At 46.6% G+C, this 20,196-nt stretch overlaps 2 protein-coding genes across 3 annotated transcripts in view; one reads left to right on the top strand and one right to left on the bottom strand.

Moving 5' to 3' along the window:
- Positions 1-20,196, top strand: part of SLC44A4 (solute carrier family 44 member 4) — a 49,388-nt gene that overhangs the window by 21,392 nt on the left and 7,800 nt on the right. Inside the window, exons 5-17 of one of the 2 annotated variants that reach the window (XM_030197309.1) lie at positions 1,909-2,008; positions 3,046-3,165; positions 3,431-3,491; positions 8,332-8,437; positions 8,830-8,913; positions 9,339-9,451; positions 9,626-9,748; positions 9,961-10,060; positions 10,712-10,804; positions 14,639-14,741; positions 14,920-15,176; positions 16,383-16,480; positions 17,318-17,421. In XM_030197309.1, coding sequence (XP_030053169.1) covers positions 1,909-2,008; positions 3,046-3,165; positions 3,431-3,491; positions 8,332-8,437; positions 8,830-8,913; positions 9,339-9,451; positions 9,626-9,748; positions 9,961-10,060; positions 10,712-10,804; positions 14,639-14,741; positions 14,920-15,176; positions 16,383-16,480; positions 17,318-17,421 — 1,462 coding nt within the window. The remainder of the gene's footprint in view (positions 1-1,908; positions 2,009-3,045; positions 3,166-3,430; positions 3,492-8,331; positions 8,438-8,829; positions 8,914-9,338; positions 9,452-9,625; positions 9,749-9,960; positions 10,061-10,711; positions 10,805-14,638; positions 14,742-14,919; positions 15,177-16,382; positions 16,481-17,317; positions 17,422-20,196) is intronic. The other variant, XM_030197310.1, reaches the window with a different exon arrangement.
- Positions 19,163-20,196, bottom strand: part of LOC115466203 (hyaluronan-mediated motility receptor-like) — a 52,514-nt gene continuing 51,480 nt past the window's right edge. Inside the window, exon 11 of the transcript XR_003941514.1 lies at positions 19,163-19,175. The gene's annotated coding sequence lies outside the window, so the exon portion shown is untranslated. The remainder of the gene's footprint in view (positions 19,176-20,196) is intronic.

Below are 20,196 nucleotides of genomic sequence, written 5' to 3'. Positions count from 1 at the left end.
CAGCTCAAAGGAAAAAAAATAGTCCCACTTATCTTTCTGCTGCTTCTTAAATTTTCTTCAGTTGCCAACCAGCCAATCTAATAATGACTTTTCCTGAGCTGCCTTCGACATTCCAATCAGTAAAACTGCAACAAAGGCCCCTTTGTTTTGCATAGCTTCAGTAGGAGGAGGAATTCTTTTTGGGAAAAGATGTCACATAGGTTGTAGTTTGTAGATGTAGGGTTAAGCACATAAGTATTGCCATACTAGGACAGACGGAAGGTCCATCAAGCCCAGCATCCTGTTTCCAACAGTTGCCAAGCCAGGTAACCTGGCAAGATCCCCAAACAGCACAATACATTTTATAATGCTTATTCTAGAAATAAGCAGTGGATTTTCCCCAAGTCCATCTTAAAAATGGCTTATGGACTTTTCTTTTAGGAAGCTAGCCAAACCTTTTTTAAACCCTGCTAAGCTAACTGCTTTTACTACGTTGTCTGGCAACAAATTTCAGAGTTTAATTACACGTTGAGTGAAGAAATATTTTCTCTGATTCGTTTAAAATTTACTATTTTGTACCTTCATTGCGTGTCCCCGTTTTTTTTTTTTACAGTGATTTTTCCTTCTGTTAGGAAGCTGGTTTTCAATGTCATTTTTCCATTATTTATTAGGAAACCAGTGATAGTTAAACCCACACGGAAGTCAGTAGACCTAGCCCCCGGGGTAGTTGAGGCTTCAGTATTTTTAACTGTATTAATTTAACTACATGCAGGACCCTGTTTACTAAGCCCTGCTAGGGTTTTTAGCGCACGCTAATTTTTAGCACACGGTAAAAACGCTAGCGCACCTTAGTAAACAGACCCCGTGGTGTCTTTATATTTTCTAACTGCTGAAAAAAATGGTGCCCCTAAAAAATATTCTATAAAACGGCACTCTAAGTTGTGCGCCGTTTAAAGAAAAGTGCTTGGAGATGATTTTTTTTGCGCCAAACTGTGGGCGTGAGAAGTTATGCCAACGGAAACCAGGCATAAATCCTGGCGCAGGTTAGGTGTGCAGCGCTAGTATTTTCTAATAGTGCACTCCTGTGGCCACTCCCCCTTTTGAGGTGCGCGCTATAAGATTTGCACGCTGATCCCGATTAGCATAGCGCTTAGCAAGATGGGCGCTCAAATCTAAAATGACGTCAATGAACGCCAGTAATCGATTGTTGGCGCCCAATTACTGGCGCTAATTGGCCCAGTTGCATGCAGAAATTTCTGGAGGATAATGTACAAAATACTGTAAATTGAACATGCCCCTCCCACATGTAGGAACCTGCACTTATACCGTCTCCTAGCATGGATTTAAATGCAGGCGTCTAAGTTTTTAGGTGCGCTGATACTGCATTACGTTAGTATTCTATAACAGAACCTAGGCGTCTTGGTTCCATTATAGAAGAGGTTTCTACCGAGTGGTCTTGGAACACCTACAGGAAGGCATCGAGTTTATATAGAATTGACCCCTAAGTGGCTTATACAGGCTAGTGGCAAATTCGCCCCCTACTGGATGCCACGGTGAGGAGTGTCTTGAGCAGGAAAATGTGTCCTGTGACACGCCCCCTAGCACTCCTGCCCCGCCTACTACGTTGCAGGGCATCAGGGGCGGCAATGAACGAGGCGCAATTTGGTGCCTTGGGTGGCTGAACTTATTTTGCTACAGCACTGGCTATGGTTTATGCTGCGTGGAGGGTAGGGGAATAGTTGTGTGTGGTGGGGGGGGGGGGGGGGGAGAGGGTCGTTCGAGACAGTTTCTTGGGATAATGTGTAGTTCAAGAGTAATTTATGGACACACACATAAATCTGTTACTTTTTAACCAACAGTTAATGCTCCCCTTCACCTTTTTTTCCCCACCTCTCTCGGCATCATCTTCCATTTTTTGCCGTTCAACAGGGGGAAGCCCTATCTGCTGTACTTCGACCTGCTGAAGTGCATTGTGGGGACGAACGTAATGGCGTCGGCACTGAATGGCATGCAGTGTCCTACTACACAGGTAAATGCATCTAACCAGAATTGAAGCCCTTAAACCTCAAGAGCTCGAGTTCCCATCCCCCCCCCCCTCCACCTACCCCACGTTCCCTGTAGATTGTGCTCCATGCATTCCTCTTTCTTTTTAAAAATTTTGGATTCCTCTCTCTCTCTGTGCTACAGCAAGACACTGGATGAACCTTTTCTGAAGGATGTAGTTTTAGAAACCAATCTCCCTCTCTCTCCCTCTATAAAAAAAAAAAAAAAAGGTTTCTAGAAAAATACAGTATACCATGTTCTGCTCTCTCATTGGGGTGATTAGCATGCACTGTGATAAGAGAACTCTTGAACAAAAATCTTCTTTAATGCAGTAATCAAATAAGGAAACATAACTTACAGTTCAGAAGTGCTGGACACGCATTTTTGCCTTGTAAACTGGGAGTCTGTTCTCAACCAACTCTCTCTCCATATAAGAGAGAAGCTGGGAGCAATTCAGCTACATGTTGAGAGAGATGTTGTATGTATTTTTATACTGGTCAAAAACTTGATAGGAGTAACAAGGGCTTGTTGGAGTCATGCAACAGACACAAATTAACAGCTAGATCATAGAAGGAGCAAGCTTCAGGCAGCTTAACAGATCCGAAGGAGAGAGAAGAGGGGAGGCTATTAGCCCAGCATGCCCAGAGTACCAGGCAAGCCAATAGAAAGAGTCCCACAAAACACAGGGATCTTGGACATATGCTCTGAAAGAGCCTATTACAGGGAACTACAGGATTTCAGAGATTTGTAGTCTTATCCATTTTAAAGATACAGGCACTGTAATCTGTTACAAACAATTCTCAGCATATCCACATAAACACAAAACCTGCCTCCATGCAAATGGGAGCAAAACACACCATCTGAAATGTTGTGTCTTCCTCTGGATATAGGATACCTGACGTTTTGAGCCACAGATAAATACCTCTTGTATGTTTTAATTTTTAATCTGTTTTATTAATTTTCCCCCTCTTTGCTAAGACGTTCCATCTCTGATTTTGTTGTTTCCCTTCCCCTCTCCCTCAGATCTGCGTTGCCTCCTGCCCTGAAAATTTCACCTGGATTACTCCAATGTTTGGAAAACCTAACGAGGTCTTTAACCAAATGTTCTGCCAACCCCAGATCAACCTCAGCACCACAACCATGGTGAGTCCTTGGGCAGGAGAGAGGGGCTGGAGGGGGAGGGGAAGGTAAAGCACAGCAGGTAAACTGCAGCAGATATAAGTTGGGTAAAACACATCCTGAGCTTTGTATTTCAGTGCCATTCTGCAGTAACACTGTGTGCAAGACGAGTGACAAAGTGATGTGTTGCTATGCTGAGTAATGATATCTCTCTCTCTCTCTCTCTCTCTCTCTCTCCTCCCTCTCTCTTCTCTCTCTCTCTCTCTCTCTCTCCTCTCTCTCTCTCCAGAGTGTCCAAGACATTGCTAAAGAGGAGCTGTGCCCACCCTTCACGATTCCCTCCCGTCCCTGTAAGACCATAGTACCAAGAAGACCATCACCACTGTAAAATGCTGAAAGTTTTGTTTCTGGTATTTGAATTGATGGGAATGTTTTCCGAGGAAATGTTAATCAGCTCACAGCGGTAAACGGCTTCCAGCCGCGGGCTAAACTAATACCAGATATTCAATGCTTCTGGCTTGGAATGTCCACTGATCTGGAAATTACATAAGTATTGCCATACTGGGACAGACCGAAGGTCCATCAAGCCCAGCATCCTGTTTCCAACAGTGGCCAATCCAGGTTACAAGTACCTGGCAAGATCCCAAAACAGTACAATACATTTTATGCTGCTTATTTTAGAAATAAGCAGTGGATTTTCCCCAAGTCCATTTTAATATTGGCTTATGCGCTTTTCTTTTAGGAAGCTATCCAAACCTTTTTTTTAAACCCTGCTTAGCTAACTGCTTTTATCAGTAAAGAACCAAGCATCTGCTGATATTCAGACTAGTGCCCGGTTAACTCGCTGATAGCTGTTTGTTATCTTAACTTTATGTGGTTACTTAGCTGGTTAGCAGCAATTTTCAGTCTTCTGAGTTCACCCTCTTTCCTAATTCTGCCCCTGGCCCACCCCTAACCTATCCGGTTAGGGGATTGCCAGTTAGTGGACATACTGAGGCGATATTCAGACCACTGGAGGGAGCCGGTTAACTCCCGTGGTTGGCAGTGAACCCAGAAATTCAATGCCAGGGCAATATCTGGGAACCAGCATTGAACTTCCAGGGTTTTTTTGGCTGCTAAAACACATAGCCAGTTAAGCCAATATTCGTTGGCTGACCCACTACATTATAGTGGCCAAAGATAACTCTGCTATTTACGTGGGTCTGTCTGGCCACTAAACTTAGCCGGTTAGCCAATTTAATATTGGTGTTAACCAGGGCTGCTGAGAGGGGGGGCAGGGGAGACAAAATTCCCCAGCCCGGGCCTCCAAGGGGGCCCAGCACCGGGGTCTCTCTCCTTCTGCTCCCAGGCCGCCGGCGCTGCAGTCCCCAGTCTCACTTGCCTGCCCTCGGCTCCGTCGACAGCCCCCCCTCCGGGCCCCCTGCATTCAAATCAGCAGTGCCTCACCTCCGTCTTAAAGCGGCAAATCGCCTCCCTTCGGGCCTTCCCTAACTGTGCCCCGCCCTTGCGCAAACAGGAAGTTACAGCAGATGAGGGCGGGACACAGGGCCGGTCGTAGACCGAGGCAGCCTCGTGCTTAAGGGGGCCCCGCGCGGCGCGCCTCAACTCTGCCTCCTCCACTCCATCCTGCTCCCACACCGGTGCTCAAAGTCCGCTGCCAACCACCCGCAACCCAGTCCCAGCCAGACTGCTCTGCTGTGCGTGAGCCAGCTGCCTGCCAGAGACTTGCAGCAGCCGGGCTGCAGCACTCCCTGGCCCTGCTCCTCCAGTCGCCGCTCTGGACCGTACCTCTCCTCCTGAGTGAGTCCGCACCTCTGACCCCCCAGGCCATGTGGCGTGATGGTCGCGACACGTGCTGCATGCATGAGCGCTGCAGACTGTCTGCAGCAGAGAAATAGATCCATCCTGCTCGGTCCTCCTGAGTGACAGACAGTCCTGGTCTGCCACTGATGATGTGGCCCACCCCCGTGACAACTTCCTTCTTCAAGGGTGGGCCGCGCGGGATGGGCAGAGAGAGTTGAGTTCCAGTTCCAGCTTGAGCATCCAGCCGCAGCCAGTCAGAGACAGAGTAACAGACAGAGTCGGAGTCTTCTTGAGTCAGAGAGTTGTGGTATATATTTTTAAATAATTTTAATACCTTGGTGGTCTATATGTTTTTATATTGTACATTATATTTTACACATCACTTTATTTTATTGTATATCTTTTCATTTCATTTTTATTTTATTGCATATATCTATATTATTTTTGCTTTTATGCTGGTGTTAAACATTTAATTTTACATTGACTACTATATCAAATTTTCTGTTTAGTTAAAAATTAGAACTAACCCTGCTTTCCTTATGTCCTTCAGCAAATAGGAGGTCAATATTTCGGGCCATAATAAAGTGACGGGCTGGTCCTACTGAGTGGCACTTGATGTTCAGCATATTATTTTCTAAAAATTGAATAATCTTATCAATGGGGTGGAGCAGGGCGGGGCTAGGATGGGGCCCCACCAAATTGGTCTGCACAGGGCCCCGCACTTGCTAAGATCGGCCCTGGTGGGACACAGTGAGGGAAGGCCCGAAGGGAGGCGATCTGCTGCTTTCACAAGGAGGTGAGACGCTGCCGATTTGAATGCAGGGGGCCCGGTGGCGGACGGAGGAGGGTTCTCGACGGGGCTGGGGGTGGAGACTGGGAACTGCGGCGCCGGCGGCCTGAGAGCAGGAGAGGGAGGCGACAGTGGTAACGATTGGGGGGTGACGGCGGCGGGGGGCCCTGGGCCCGGCTCAGTCTCTCGGCAGCCCAGGTGTTTACTGGCTATGTCACATGACATAGCCGATGACCAGGCTAGCTGCTAAGCAGCAATATTTAGCCAAGATAGCTGGCTATCTCGCACTGAATATTAGCGCATAGCCAACTTAAGGCTAATTAACAAGCCAGGAGCTGCTTCTGCTCAGTTAAATAGTTGTAGTTATTGAGGGGATTGCCCAACATTAACTGGTGTAATTAAACTCTGGAATTCGTTGCCGGAGAAAGTGGTGAAGGCGGTTAGCTTAGCAGAGTTTAAAAAGGGGTTGGACGGTTTCCTAAAGGACAAGTCCATAAACCACTACTAAACGGACTTGGAAAAATCCAAAATTCCAGGAATAACATGTATAGAATGTTTGTACGTTTGGGAAGCTTGCCAGGTGCCCTTGGCCTGGATTGGCCGCTGTCGTGGACAGGATGCTGGGCTCGATGGACCCTTGGTCTTTTCCCAGTATGGCATTACTTATGTACTTATGGTTAAGAGCTACTGAACACTGGCTGCCAGATCACTCAGCAGGGTATAACCATCCTATATAATAATTCTCACCTCCAACATTCGGTCTCTGCCTGGGATCGTGGCTCCGTGGTCTGATTCAGGGCCGCCGAGAGACTGGGCCGGGCCCGGGACAAGGCCGCCCCCGGCCCCGCCCCCACTGCCACCCCTAGGTTGTCGCCGCCCCCCCCCCCCCCCCCCCCCCCGAGGGGGGCCCGGCGCCACAGTCCCACCCGCCTCCGCCACCGGGCCGGGCCCCTTCCACCCGAACCCCCGCCAGCAGAAGTGCTGTCTTCTGACTCCGTCTTGTGCAGCTCACACAGAAGCGCTCCTCTCAGCAGATCTTCGCTGTACTTTGCAGGGCTTCTGTGCGGTGACGTCCGCAAAGATCAGCTGAGAGGAGCGCGTCTGTGGGCTGCGCACACCGGAGTCAGAAGACAGCACTTCTGCTGGCGGGGGTTCAGGTGGAAGGGGCCCGGTGGTGGTGGGTGGGACTGCAGCGCCGGGTCCCCCCCTCTCCCCCTTCTCGGCGGCCCTGGTCTGATTCCGGCAGTAGATCAGTGACGTCATCTGCATCACACAGCCTCTTCTATCGCTTCTGTTTCTGCTGTTCGTGTGGTCCTGCCCTTGAGGGCGGGACCATACGAACAGCTAAAACAGAAGAGAAAGAAGAGGCTGTGTGAAGTGGCGTCCCTACAGTGCAGGAGGGGGGTCCTGAAACAACAGGGGAGAGAAGGGGGGGTCATGAACGACACGGGGGGAGAAGAGGGGTCCTTCTTTCGCTTCTGTTTCGGCTGTTCGTGTGGTCCCGCCCTTGAGGGTGGGACCACAGGAACAGCTGAAACAGAAGCGAAAGAAGAGGCTGTGTGAAGCATGCGAGAGGTAAAAACGTGCAGGACGTGGGGGGGGGGGGGGGGTGGTGGTCCAGAAACGACAGGGGAGGGAAGGGGGGTCATGACCGACACAGGGGGGGGGGAAGGGGGTCATGAAACTACAGAGGGGGATCCTGAAATGACACGGGGGGGAGGGGATTCCTGGAAATCAGCTGGAAGGGTAGGGGCAGGTCCTGGAACTGGAAGGGGAGGGAGGGGTCCTAGATCAGGGGGTAGGGGGGGATGGAAAGAAGGGGGAGGGGAAGAGGAGGGGGAGTGGGGGGGTCTTGGAACTCGGAGATGGGGCAGAGGCAGAGTGCGAAGGGGAGAGGGGGGATGGGAAGAAGTGGCGGGGGGGGGTCCTGGAACTCGCATGTGAAGAAGTGGGAGGGGTTTCATGAACTCAGACAGGAGGGGAAGGGGGTTCAGCAAACTCTCGGTCTCGCTGTGTCTCACATATGCACTCGCACACACTGTCATCCTGACACACACACTCTTTCTCACAGACACAATTGCACCCAATCTCAATCTCTCTCTGACACACACACTCGCACAGTCACGCTCTCTCTCTCCTTAAAAACTGAAACGGGCCTTTTTTACTAGTAAGTACATAAGTATTGCCACACTGGGACAGACCAAAGGTCCTTCAAGCCCAGCATCCTGTTTCCAACAATGGCCAATCCAGGTCACAAGTACCTGGCAAGATCCCGGAAAAGTATAATATATTTTACACTGCTTATCCTAGAAATAAGCAGTGGATTTCCCCCAAGTCATTTTAATAATGGTCTATGTACTTTTCCTTTAGGAAGCTGTCCAAACCTTTTTTTCAACCCCGCTAAGCTAACCGCCTTTACCACATTCTGTGGCAACAAATTCCAGAGTTAATTACACGTTCAGTGAAGAAATATTTTCTCCGATTCATTTAAAACTTACTACCTCTCCTTCCTGGTTAAACGCTTTTGAGTATCAACCCCTATATTTATACAAATTTTTTTTTTAAATGCAAACAAAATTTGGGTTTTCTTTTTCCAGTTTTTAACCGGTGCTTTCCCAAGAGTAACCTCGTGTATCCGCTTGAATTCACCACGAATAATATCATGGATAATGCAACGAAAGAGAACATCACCGGAGCCTTCAAGTGAGTGCTGAATGTAAAAGAGGGAGAGGGCATCTTTGCCAATGCACTTAATTTCTCCCCTGCTACACCAACTGATATTCTACGACCAAGATCTTACCTCTCACCCCTGCCCTGCAGCACCCCATGCTATTCCATTAATGAGACCCCCACCTCACCTATGCTAGTGCTCGACTCCTGAGTGTGAGAATTTGGAGTTGATAAGGTGTTTGTTCTTATTTTTTTTTGTAACCAACTTTGGTTTTCCACATGAATTGCATATAAAACGTTTAACACTGGTATCTATCTCTCATTAGAGTTAGAATCGCTGTTCATCTCTCTGCATTTCCAGCTGTCTTTTTTTTTATTCACTGCTTTCTCACGCCAAACTCTTGCTTTTTTTTTTTTCCCTCCAGTGCTATCGTGAAGTCTTTTGATTTCCAGCATGTTGGAAAAAAGATTTTTCAAGATTTTGCTCTGTCTTGGTACTGGATTGCAGTGTAAGTAATGCCCCGGGTCCTGATGATTAACTTAAGAAAAGGAAAACTCATTTCTAAAGGATTCTGAATGCCCTGGTGGTAGACACAATACAAGAATCCTTCACTGGTGTTCCAGGTTAAGGGGAGGGAATAGTGTTATGGACTGATCTTTCTTATGATGCATGTGATCAAGAATTGAGGCAGACCTGGGAGATGGACCAGCTGTGATCTCCTCAATGCCACTGACTTAAGATTTATTAAACCTTTTATGAAGAAATTCACCCATTAGAAAAAGACTATTGCAGAGTTTTCCACTCCAGCATACCATGGCATTCTTCCTGAATGACTCTGGGATCAGCTATGCGAAACTGGGAAATACCCCTTCCCTCATGGTGTTCTGCACTTATTCACAACCAGTCTCTCTCTTTTTTTTCCTGTCTTCCCAGAGCTCTTGGAATTGCCATGTTGGTAAGCTTCCTCTTCCTCATCCTCTTGCGGTTCATAGCAGGGATCCTTGTGTGGGTGCTTATCATCGGGTTGCTTGGCGTCCTTGCCTACGGTGAGATTTAGATGGGGACGAAGTGTGAAACTTCTCCATTCAATAAATGTATTATTGTATGCCAGAATTCCCCTCTTATTCTCTCTTAAATTTAAGGTAGAAATATTTGACGTATTCAATTTCCAGAAGCGCGATTGTATTCACCCTTGAATCTTTCTCCTCTCTTCCAATTAGGAATCTATCACTGCTACAAGGAGTACGATACCCTCAAAAAGGAAGGACAGTCTATAAAAGACATCCAGATCACCACCAACCTCACCGTCCTGATCCAAGTCCAAGAGACCTGGTTGGCCTTCTGTAAGTCATCTTCTGGAACTCTACTGCTGTAGGGGGGGGCAATAGAGGCCATGTTGCAACGGTGCTCTGATGAGGGCCCAATATGGTGAACTGTAGAAGTTATTTGTCTCGACTTGGGGGAAGGGATTAGGATTGGTTCTCTTCTAGGGTTCTTTGCCATTGTCCTCAGGTATGTGTGTGTGTCTCTCCCTCTCTCTCTCTGGTTTGAGTAGTGATCATCCTCGCCGTGGTTGAAGGGATGCTGCTGCTCATACTGCTGTTCCTTCGGAAGAGGATTGTCATCGCCATTGCCCTCATTAAAGAAGCAAGCAAGTGAGATGTCCATATGCACCATTGCTCAGTCTTTCTGCTCACTTGCAGGCACCAGACAGGGGTGGTCTCTGTTCTCTTTGTGTATGCTAGGACTTGTCCGCCACTCTGTCTGTCTGTTTTCTCCACTCTTCTGCAGATGCCACTCTCTGTCCTCTCTATGGAAGCCGGAGATGGTCTGTAATATCTCTGCAGACACCAAGGCCAGCCTGTACTCTTCTCCTTGCTGGTCTCTAGTCCCTCTTTGGATGCCAGGGCTTCTTTCTCCTCTTCTCCTCTGCAGGGCTGGTCTCTCAACTCCTCTCTGTCCACATCTGTCCTTGGCACCTTGACATCAAATGGACACCTTCTTTTTCTCTTGACCTCTGTTTGGACCAACATGCTCTCTTCTGTATGAATCTGGGTTCTCATCTGTGCCTCTATACAGGTCCATTTCAGTTGATGTCCTTCAGAGCTTCTCCTGTCTTCCTCCAATGTTGGTTTGGAGCTTCCTTGGCTGACTTGTATTTTCTTTTTGTCCTGGGCCCTCCGCTTCTCCCCCCCCCCCTTCTTACAACTTCTCTGTCTCCCTGGGTTGCTGCCTGGCTTCTGAAATTTGATGACTGCCGACCCCGTTGGGAAAGCAGGCCTCACTCAGTCTGTCTCCTTTCACAGAGCCATCGGGCAAATGATGTCAGCCCTCTTCTACCCTCTCATCACCTTTGTGTTGCTGATCATCTGTGTAGCCTATTGGGGCATGACTGCACTGTATCCTTCAAGAAGAAGCTTCATGGGGGGTCTGGGAGGAAGGTTGGGGCACATGGTGCTTTGAGGGCCTAGAAGTTAGAGCCAGGGTTCTTATCCCTGTCCTTGGGACACACCCAACCACCCAGGTTTTCAGGTATCTAAAATGAATATGCATGAGAGAAATTTGCATGCACTACCTCCAGTGTATGCAAATCTCTCTCATGCATAGCCAATGTGGGTGGCCTGAAAATCTAACTGGCTCAGTGTGTCCCGAGGATTGGGTTGAGACCCTCTGGGATAGAGCTGAAAACCAAGAAATCTAGTGTTCAGATTCCACGACTGCCACGGACACTCTGTGCAGATCACTTTAATGCCTGCAATTTGCTTTTAATGCCCCTTTTACTAAGCTGTGTAGGCGCCTACGCGCACCCAGCGTGCGCCAAAATGGATTTACTGCCCGTCTACCGCGTGGCTCTTGCGGTAATTTCATTTTTGGCACGTGTCCGCTACGCGTGTCTGAAAAATGAATTTTTATTTTGGGACGCACGTAGCGGACGCGCGCCCAAGTGGCATCTGATGCTTGTAGGTTCTTATCGCCCAAATTCATTACCGCTAGGTCTATGGCTGGCAGTAAGGTCAGAGACCCAAAATGGACGCACAGCAATTTTGATTTTGCTGCACGTCCATTTTTTTTTTGGGGGGGGGGGGGGGGGAAAGAGGCTACGCTGAAAAATCTGTGTACGCCCAAAACCCACACCTATACTACCGCAGGTCACTTTTTACTGTGGCTTAGTAAAAGGACCCCTTAATTTGCTGTAAATCACATCAAACTCAAGATTCCTTAGAATAATGAGGAATATAAATGTTACAAATAAATAAATGCCTTTTTATAAGCTCTTTGGGGAAAGGGGATATATTGCACCTGCATACCTATCACCACTGTACAGTGCTGTGTACATCCTATAGTGCTATAAAAATAAGTTATTACATTTATTTAAAAAATGTTATTCTGCCTACAACTAGCCAGATCACTAGTCAACATACACAATAAAAATTAATAACACACACATACAATAATAGTTAAAAACAAACACATAATCAGAAAAGACAATACATTACTCAAACTAAAAACAGAGGCATCAGCTCCAAGCATGTTCGAACAAATATAGTAACATAGTAAATGACAGCAGATAAAGACCTGAACAGTCCATCCAGTCTGCCCATTTATAATTTAGAAGATCTAAATGATAGACCTTCAATAATTTACCAAATTGAACTCTGCCGCTGCAGAATCTCAAATAACCTGGTAGTTTTGTCCCAAATTTGTGGACCTGCTATCGAAAAAGCAGAATTCCTAGTGTTGGTGTACGTTACAGATTGCATTTTCACATATGCCAATAACTTCAAAATTCTCTGACCACAAAGATTTTTCTGGCTGCTACTCCTGAATCACCTTTTTAAGGTACAGAGGAACGCAATCAAGAGTACAACGCTTGATGGATCAAACGTACCTCCTTGTACTGCACTCAAGAGTGGACTGGCAACCAATGCAGAGAACGAAGAATCAGCGATATATGTTGAAATCGAGACACACCCTGCTAACGTTCGGGCAAATGCATTCTGTATCACCTGCAACGCGTGTATCTTACATTTCGACAAGCTCAAGTACAAGGCCATTGTCGAAATCGATACGGGAAATCACTAAACTCTGTACCACAGATCGAAAATCACATTGTGACAACATAGGGTTTAATGTTGCTAAAACCAGAAGCTCTAGGTAGTGGTTTACAGAAATCAAGACACCAAGGTACAATCTTTGGGAATTACATAAAAATACAAATCATGACGAAAAAAAATCATCATCCCCAATAAAATTAAATACATTTTCTAAAAAGTACAGTTGAGATGTTTCCTAAAAGAGAGGTAATCAATCATCATATCAATACATTTTTCCATACTTTGGGTGGCTTTAAAAGTCTACAATTTTTCAAGAAACTAAGGCCCCCTTTTACAAATCCATGCTAGCGACTGCCGGTGTGGTAATGCCAATGCAGCCGATTCATTTTGAATGGGCTGTGTCGGCATTGCTGTACGGTTTTGTAAAAAAAAAAAAGGGGGGGGAGGGGTAAATCTTCTCGCTCCCTCGGGAGATGCTAATGAAAACGGTTGATTATGTAATCTTCTGTGTCTAACAGGAGCAGTGAATACCAAATGGGCCTAGAGATATCCTGGACAATCCCCGTTCAAAATTTATATAATACACCGGAAAATTTAAACAACACCCTGGCCTCAACAGGCAACGATAATATTTAGAAATTCGATCAGGATTGTGTAAAGCAAAAATTAAATCTTACTGCAGTATTTCGAACGGACTGCAACTTTCGAAAAGTTTGTTTACAGGCTCCTAAGAATAGAAGATTACAATAATCCAGTTTGGATAACAGTAACGATTATACAAGAAGTCTGAACTTAACAGCTTCCAAAAAATTCTCTAAGATTCCTCAGCAAGAAAAAAAGAACTCTTTATCAGAGCATTCATATCTGACGACATAAACTCCCAGTATTATCGTAGGAATTTTGTCGCCAGTCCAGGAGAGACCCATTCTGTGGTTTCATAATCTTTATCCGCTTATTGTTCTAGAACAAGTCTAGTTCAACCTACAGTCCAGGGGCCAGAACCTGGCCCACAAAGTGCATTTTCTTGGCCCGCAACAGCTCGGCATTTATGGTAAAATGCAGATTCTTACTACGGGATCCCTGCTTCTCTGCTGCAACTGGTCTATCCGCAAACTTATAAAATATAAAACGTGGCCCGGGGGAATACAGCTAGGTTTCCTCTTCCGTGGGGGGGGGGGGGGGGAGGCCTCAGTAAAGTGGCCAAATTGGATCCCTTAAAAGTCAGTCCTTCCTTTAGATGGTAGCATGCACTCAACTACATAAGAGAGAGCCAGTCGCATAAACCCGGTTATTCAATGCCTGAACGTGGCCCAGCATTGAATATCCAGGAATAACACTGCCAGCGCCTCGGAGAGTGTTCACCGCCGGCGGCTGAATATCCACTCCTTCATTTTATTTTCATGTAATAAATGTAGTACAAGAAGAATGCTGGGCAGACTTCTACGGTCTGTGCCCTGAGAATGGCAAGGACAAATCAAACTCGCGTATACATATAAAGTATCACATACCATGTAAAATGAGTTTATCTTGTTGGGCAGACTGGATGCACCGTAAGGTCTTTATCTGCTGTCATTTACTATGTTACTCTTTGGGGTTCTACATGGAATGTTGCTACTAATTGGGATTCCGGAATCTTGTAACTCTTTAGGATTCCAGAATCTTCAGAGCTTTTAATAAAAGAATAGTTCTGGGCAGACTTCTACGGTCTGTGCCCTGAGAAAGGCAAGGACAAATCAAACTCGGGTATAAAGTATCACATACCATGTAAATGAGTTTATCTTGTTGAACAGACTGGATGGACCACTCAGGTCTTTATCTGCTGTCATTTACTATGTTACTCTTTGGGGTTCTACATGGAATGTTGCTACATAATTGGGATTCCGGAATCTTGTAACTCTTTAGGATTCCAGAATCTTCAGAACTTTTAGTACAGGAATAGTGCTGGGCAGACCTTCTACAGTCTGTGCCCTGAGAATGGCAAGGACAAATCAAATTCGGGTATAAAGTATCACATACCATGTAAAATGAGTTTATCTTGTTGGGCAGACTGGATGCACCGTACAGGTCTTTATCTGCCGTCATTTACTATGTTACTACATATTACTATGTTCCCATCCCCCCACTCCCTTGCATTCTGTCTATCTGTTGCTGAAATCCTTAACCTGGTATTAATCTCAGTTACCTGGCTACCTCTGGGGAACCCCTGTTTCGACTCACTACCCTGAACAGCAGTGCGCCCAATTGTAGTGACATTGATGGGAACCAGACTTGCGACCCAATAGTGAGCATCCCAGCATGGGTTCTATGAATTCTCTGGACACCTCCTTCCTCCCCACCCCCTTTGAATTCCCCAGTGCCTCTGTCAGTTAATACAGTTGCCCTTTCCTCCGTCTCTCCTCCCAATCCCCTCCCCCCATTTCCTCATGATAATACAGCCCTTCCTCTTGTTCCTCCTACAGACATTCAATATTACGGCCTATGCCTGTAAGGAAGTCCGGTGTATCTTCTACAAATACAACACCGATGGCCTGTATCAGCGCAACCTCTTCAATCTTCAGATCTACAACATTTTTGGCTTCCTCTGGTGCATTAACTTTGTCATCGCCCTGGGTCAGTGCGTGCTGGCAGGGGCCTTCGCCTCGTATTACTGGGCCTTCAACAAACCTAAAGACATTCCCTGTTTCCCTGTGGCTGGGGCCTTCATGAGGACTCTTAGGTGAGATATCTACAGTTGTAGGGCAGCTTCAGTCCTCCTGCAGGGGGCGACAGAGGGCAGAATCAGAGGCATCTCACAGGCCTGGAGAGGGACGTGTACTGATGCTGGACTTGGGTGGTGATGATCTAGTTTGGAACTGGTATAAAAGTGACACATTTTTCTGTTATGGTGAGAGGTGGGGGGTCTATTTCAGGATAGGAGGACGGGATCTGTCTCATGACGAGACAATAAGTCTTTTCATCAGGGTCTTTCACGCTTGAAGCAGAGCTGCCAAGGGGGCCAGCTTTTTTAGTAGGAGAGTTAGGGCAGGCTCCCAGCCTGCCCCACTCCACTCACAGCTCCACCCCTGGCATATCCCAATTTGCATGCAGCCCAGAGCACCAGCAGTCACCTCCCCTTCCAGCTGCAGCAGGAGACGCCTTAATAAGACGTCATCTCCTGCTGCCACAGGAGCAGTCTCGCAACATGAGCTGTGGGACTGGTCCCACACCAGCAGGAAATGACACTTTTTATTAAGGTGTTTCCTCTTGCCGCTGGAAGGGGAAGCTGCTCAGCGGGAGATCTCGGCTTCCCGGTGGGAGATGACCTGCAAAAGTGGGAGACTTAGTAGATCTATTGAAGCTGTAACTGGTTGGCGAGATTGAGGTTGCAGGTTCAGCTTCAGGTTACCTAGGCCTATGGACTACAGGGTTGCACGGGGACAGAAATGTTGACCGTCCCCACTGGAATCTCCTCCATCACCTCCTGTCCCCTGGGCTAAAATAACCCTATTTGTGGTAAAATCACTCAACAGTAGCCCATGATGATAAACTTCCCCTCCCATTGCTTATGGGATTTCAACCATATTCATTATTTTTAGTGCTATTGTAATTGCCATGGCACAAGAAAAGGTTAGGTAGGCTAGCCTGGCACTACCCATCCCTGTGGGAGTCCCGCTAACCCCATTCCCGTGCAGCTCTCTACTATGGACCTCCCTAAGGCAGTTGCACAATTTGGTGCCTGGAAGATGCCTATTCTATAAAGAAAAGTAGGTGTCTGGTTTCCATTATAGAATGCTAGTATAACCGGAACTACATGCGCAAATGCGCTTTGGCACTAACTCTGTACACATGTACTGTTAGCACAAATATTAACGCTGTTTTAGAGAATTGTCCCCCCTTGATGTAGACGTCATCTCGGAGACATCAACTTCAACATTCTCTCCGGCAGGTATCATACGGGTTCCTTGGCCTTTGGGGCCCTCATTCTCACCATTGTTCAGATGATTCGCATGGTACTGGAATATCTGGACCACAAAGTGAAGGGTGAGTCCCTACCACTACCACGGTCAGAAGAGGAAGGGTGGAAGAGGACCAGGGCAGGGTTAAGGTGTAGATAAACCAGGCAAGCGTTTAAAGGGGGGAGGGGGATCTTTGAGGTGTTAATTTCTCTGGCTTTCCAGGCAGAGTCAAGGGCCATTTCAAGGGATCGTGGAAACTTCCTTTGGCAACCCCCACCCTGCATTAGCTCTTGTTTGCCTAGAGTCCACCAAAGGGTTAGGGGTCCTTTTGCAAAGGCGTGCTGAGAAATGGCTTGCGGTAGTGTAGGCACGGGTTTTAGGCGCGTGCCAATGCATTTTTCAGTGAGCCTGTAAAAAAGACCTCTTCCCCCCCCCCCCCCCCCCCCCCCCCGGACGTGCGGCAAAATCAAAATTGCCACGCGTCCATTTTGGGTCTGAGAACTTACCGCCAGCCATAGACTTAGCGGTAAAGAATTTGGGCGGTAAGGACCTACGCGTGTCAGATGCCACTTGTTAGAAAAAATATTTCAGATGCGCGTAGCGGACGCACGCCAAAATTGAAATTACCGCAAGGGCCACGCGGTAATTGGGTGGTAAGTCCAATTTGGCGCACGTTGGATGTGCGTAGGTGCCTACGCGTCTTAGGAAAAGGGGCCCTTAATGTTGTACTGAAGAAACCAACAGAAGGTGGGTTACCTACTGGAGGGGAGAGGGGGGAGCAAGACCTGCAGGCAAGTCATTGCCATAAAACGCAGAGGGTGAATCGTGGACAGTGTCGCTGGTTTGCAGGGAGTGAGGGTAGATGGGAAGTATGAGCAGGTACCCATCAATTTTCCACTGTCTTGCCCCCCCTCCCCCTCAGATTCTCACAATGCCTTCGCCCGCTTCCTGATGTGTTGCCTAAAGTGCTGTTTCTGGTGTCTGGAAAAATTCATCAAGTTCCTGAACCGCAATGCTTACATCATGGTGAGTAGCCCTTAGGGAAGGGGCGGGACGATCGCAGCTGGGGAAATAGGGTGATGGGCGAGCAGTGGCGTACTGAGGGTGGGGCAGTGGGGGCAGTCCGCCCCAGGTGCACGCGCTGGAGGGGTGCAGGGAGCAGCTGCGTGGTTATCGGCTCCGCTGGTTCCCTGCCCCCTCTGCTGTTAACTTCCTGTTCCGGGGCAGAGGGAGCGCAGGGAACCAGTGGCGCCGACAACCACGTAGCTGCTCCCTGCACCCCAGCAGGTAAGAATGCACCCGGGGGGGGGGGGGGGGGGCTTGGAGGTCATGTGCAGGGGGGAGGGGTGGTGCGCCGGGGGGGGGGGGGGGGGTGATGTGCTGCACCCGGGAGGGGGGGGGGTGCACAGTGGTGATCCACCAAGGGTGGCAGCTGACCAAGGAACACCACTGCGGGTGAGTGGGATTCATGTTGGTCTCCTCCACCTCACTTCCCGGTGATGAGTTAGTTGGCTGATCATTACATAACCATAAAGATAACGTAGTTCACAAAATCAAAGAAACCGGGATACTCTCCCAGGAATAACAATAAAATACAGTGAAGAATAGAAAAAAAGTAATCAACTTACAACGTAATTCTTAAGGGGCCCTTTTACAACGCCATGGTAGAGCTACCACGGCCCTGGCATGCACCTGTCTGGCACTATCATATGCCATTTCTGGCACGCCAGCTTTATTTTTTTTTTTTATTACCACCAGGTTAACGCAGGAGCCCTTACTGCCTGCTGTATAAGTGGGCGATAAGGACTCCCAAGGAAATGGCCATGAGGCAAGTGTTTCACGTACCTCATGGCCGTTTCTGTCCCCTGCCTGGAATATCCTTTTCCCGGCAGTAGTAAAAGGGGGCCTAAGCGTGTGGCAAACCCACACATCGATGCCACGGCAGGGGTCCTTTTAACGCCACTTGGTAAAAGGACCCCCTAAATGACCAATAGTAATCAGTTTACAACATATTTCTTAAATAACCAGGTCTTAATGTTTCTTCTAAAAACCTGATATAGGTACATAAGTGTTGCCAGACTGAAGATCCATCAAGCCCAGTATCCTGTTTCCAACAGTGGCCAATCCAGGTCACAAGTACCTGTCAAGATCCCAAAACTGTACAATACATTTTATGCTGCTTATTCCAGAAATAAGCAGTGGATTTTCCCCGTCCATTTTAATTATAGCTTATGGACTTTTAGGAAGTTATCCAAACCTTTTTAAACCCCGCTGAACTAACTGCTTTTACCACATTCTCTGGCAACAAAATCCAGAGTTTAATTACACGTTCAGTGAAAAAATAGATGACACTAAAATATACAGAAAACTCCTGGCAAACTTTGGGGACTTGATAAGGTGAAAGCATTTTGTGTAATTTAAATCTCTTACAGCCTTTAACAGACAAAAAAACAAATGGGGAGTTATTAATGGTTCTTCTATGTCTAGCCAAAGAAGCAAATTTTAAATGAGCCAGCAAGTATTCTGGACCAACCCCACCTTAAATAAATAAAAAAACAAAACACAAACACTTAAATAAAATCCTCGCTTCTTTAGGTAACCAATGCAACCTTGTATAATACCCTGAAATCCTGTCATATTTCTTCAATGAAAAAAAATCAGATGCAGTGCAATGTTCTGTATAATCTGAACGTTCTTTAACACTTGTTTGTAACCATCTAGATAGATGAGGTCGCAGTAATCCACTTAGACAAACTTAAAGCCTGCATCAACAATCTGAACTTATCTGTTTCAAACAAAAACCCAAAAAACAAACATACAAACAAAAAAAAAAATTTAACAAATTCCTAAGTAAATAATAATAATTATAATAATAAGCTTTTAACCAAGGCATTTATATGAGAATCAAAAGATATCTGATCAAAGTAAACCCCTAAGATCTTAGTAACTGAAGAAAAAAGCAGTGCATTTTTTTCTAGCAAAAAAAAGGTGTTGGTACTCAAATGCCAGGCCACCCTTCAGGGCTGGGGTGATCACTGAGGAATCCATCCCACAATAGCCAGGCCCCCTGCAACCAGTCACAGAATCTATGACAAGGCAGAATTGGTGTGTAGAGCCTGAGCTCTTTCATTAAAACTTGGGGTCCGTGGGTCAATTTTAGCAGACAATGGAAAAGGTGCTGGTACTCAGTACCCCATCAAAAAAAGCGCTGAGAAAAAGTACATTTTGTCTGATTGATCATAGTATGGTCAGATAAAGGATCAGGTTTGTTATGGAGTAACAACAACTTTGTTTTGTTGGCATATAATGTAATCTTGTGTGTCAACATCCAAGAACTGATAAAGGCCACTTTCCACTTCTACAGTTGTCTGACTTAAAAGTCTGATAGACAGGAATTAAAACTTTAATATTATCTGCATAGATATAAAACCCTGTGATTCAAAATTTCAGCCCAAACTATGCAGAAAAACATTAAATAACACAGGGGACAAAGGAGAGCCCTGTGGAACACAAGGATTACACCAAGGATCCGAAAAATCATTTCACTCTATAGGATCTAAAGACAAAACCTCGGAACCAATTTCGCACTGTTCACCGATACTGATATTTTCAAGTTCCGACAACAGAATTTCATGATCAACTAAAAATCGAATGCACTTGAAAGATCAAATTGCAATGTAAGAGCTCAGTGGTTGTTACTCAATAAAAATCTTCCTTTATCTATTACAGAGCTCGTAACTGTTTCCGTGCTGTAACTAGCTCGAAACCCAGATTGAGATGAATGTAAGATATTATGATCAA

This window comes from Microcaecilia unicolor, chromosome 3 (assembly GCF_901765095.1).
Source record: "Microcaecilia unicolor chromosome 3, aMicUni1.1, whole genome shotgun sequence".
NCBI lineage: Eukaryota > Metazoa > Chordata > Amphibia > Gymnophiona > Siphonopidae > Microcaecilia > Microcaecilia unicolor.
This window is presented reverse-complemented; position numbering and strand designations above follow the sequence as displayed.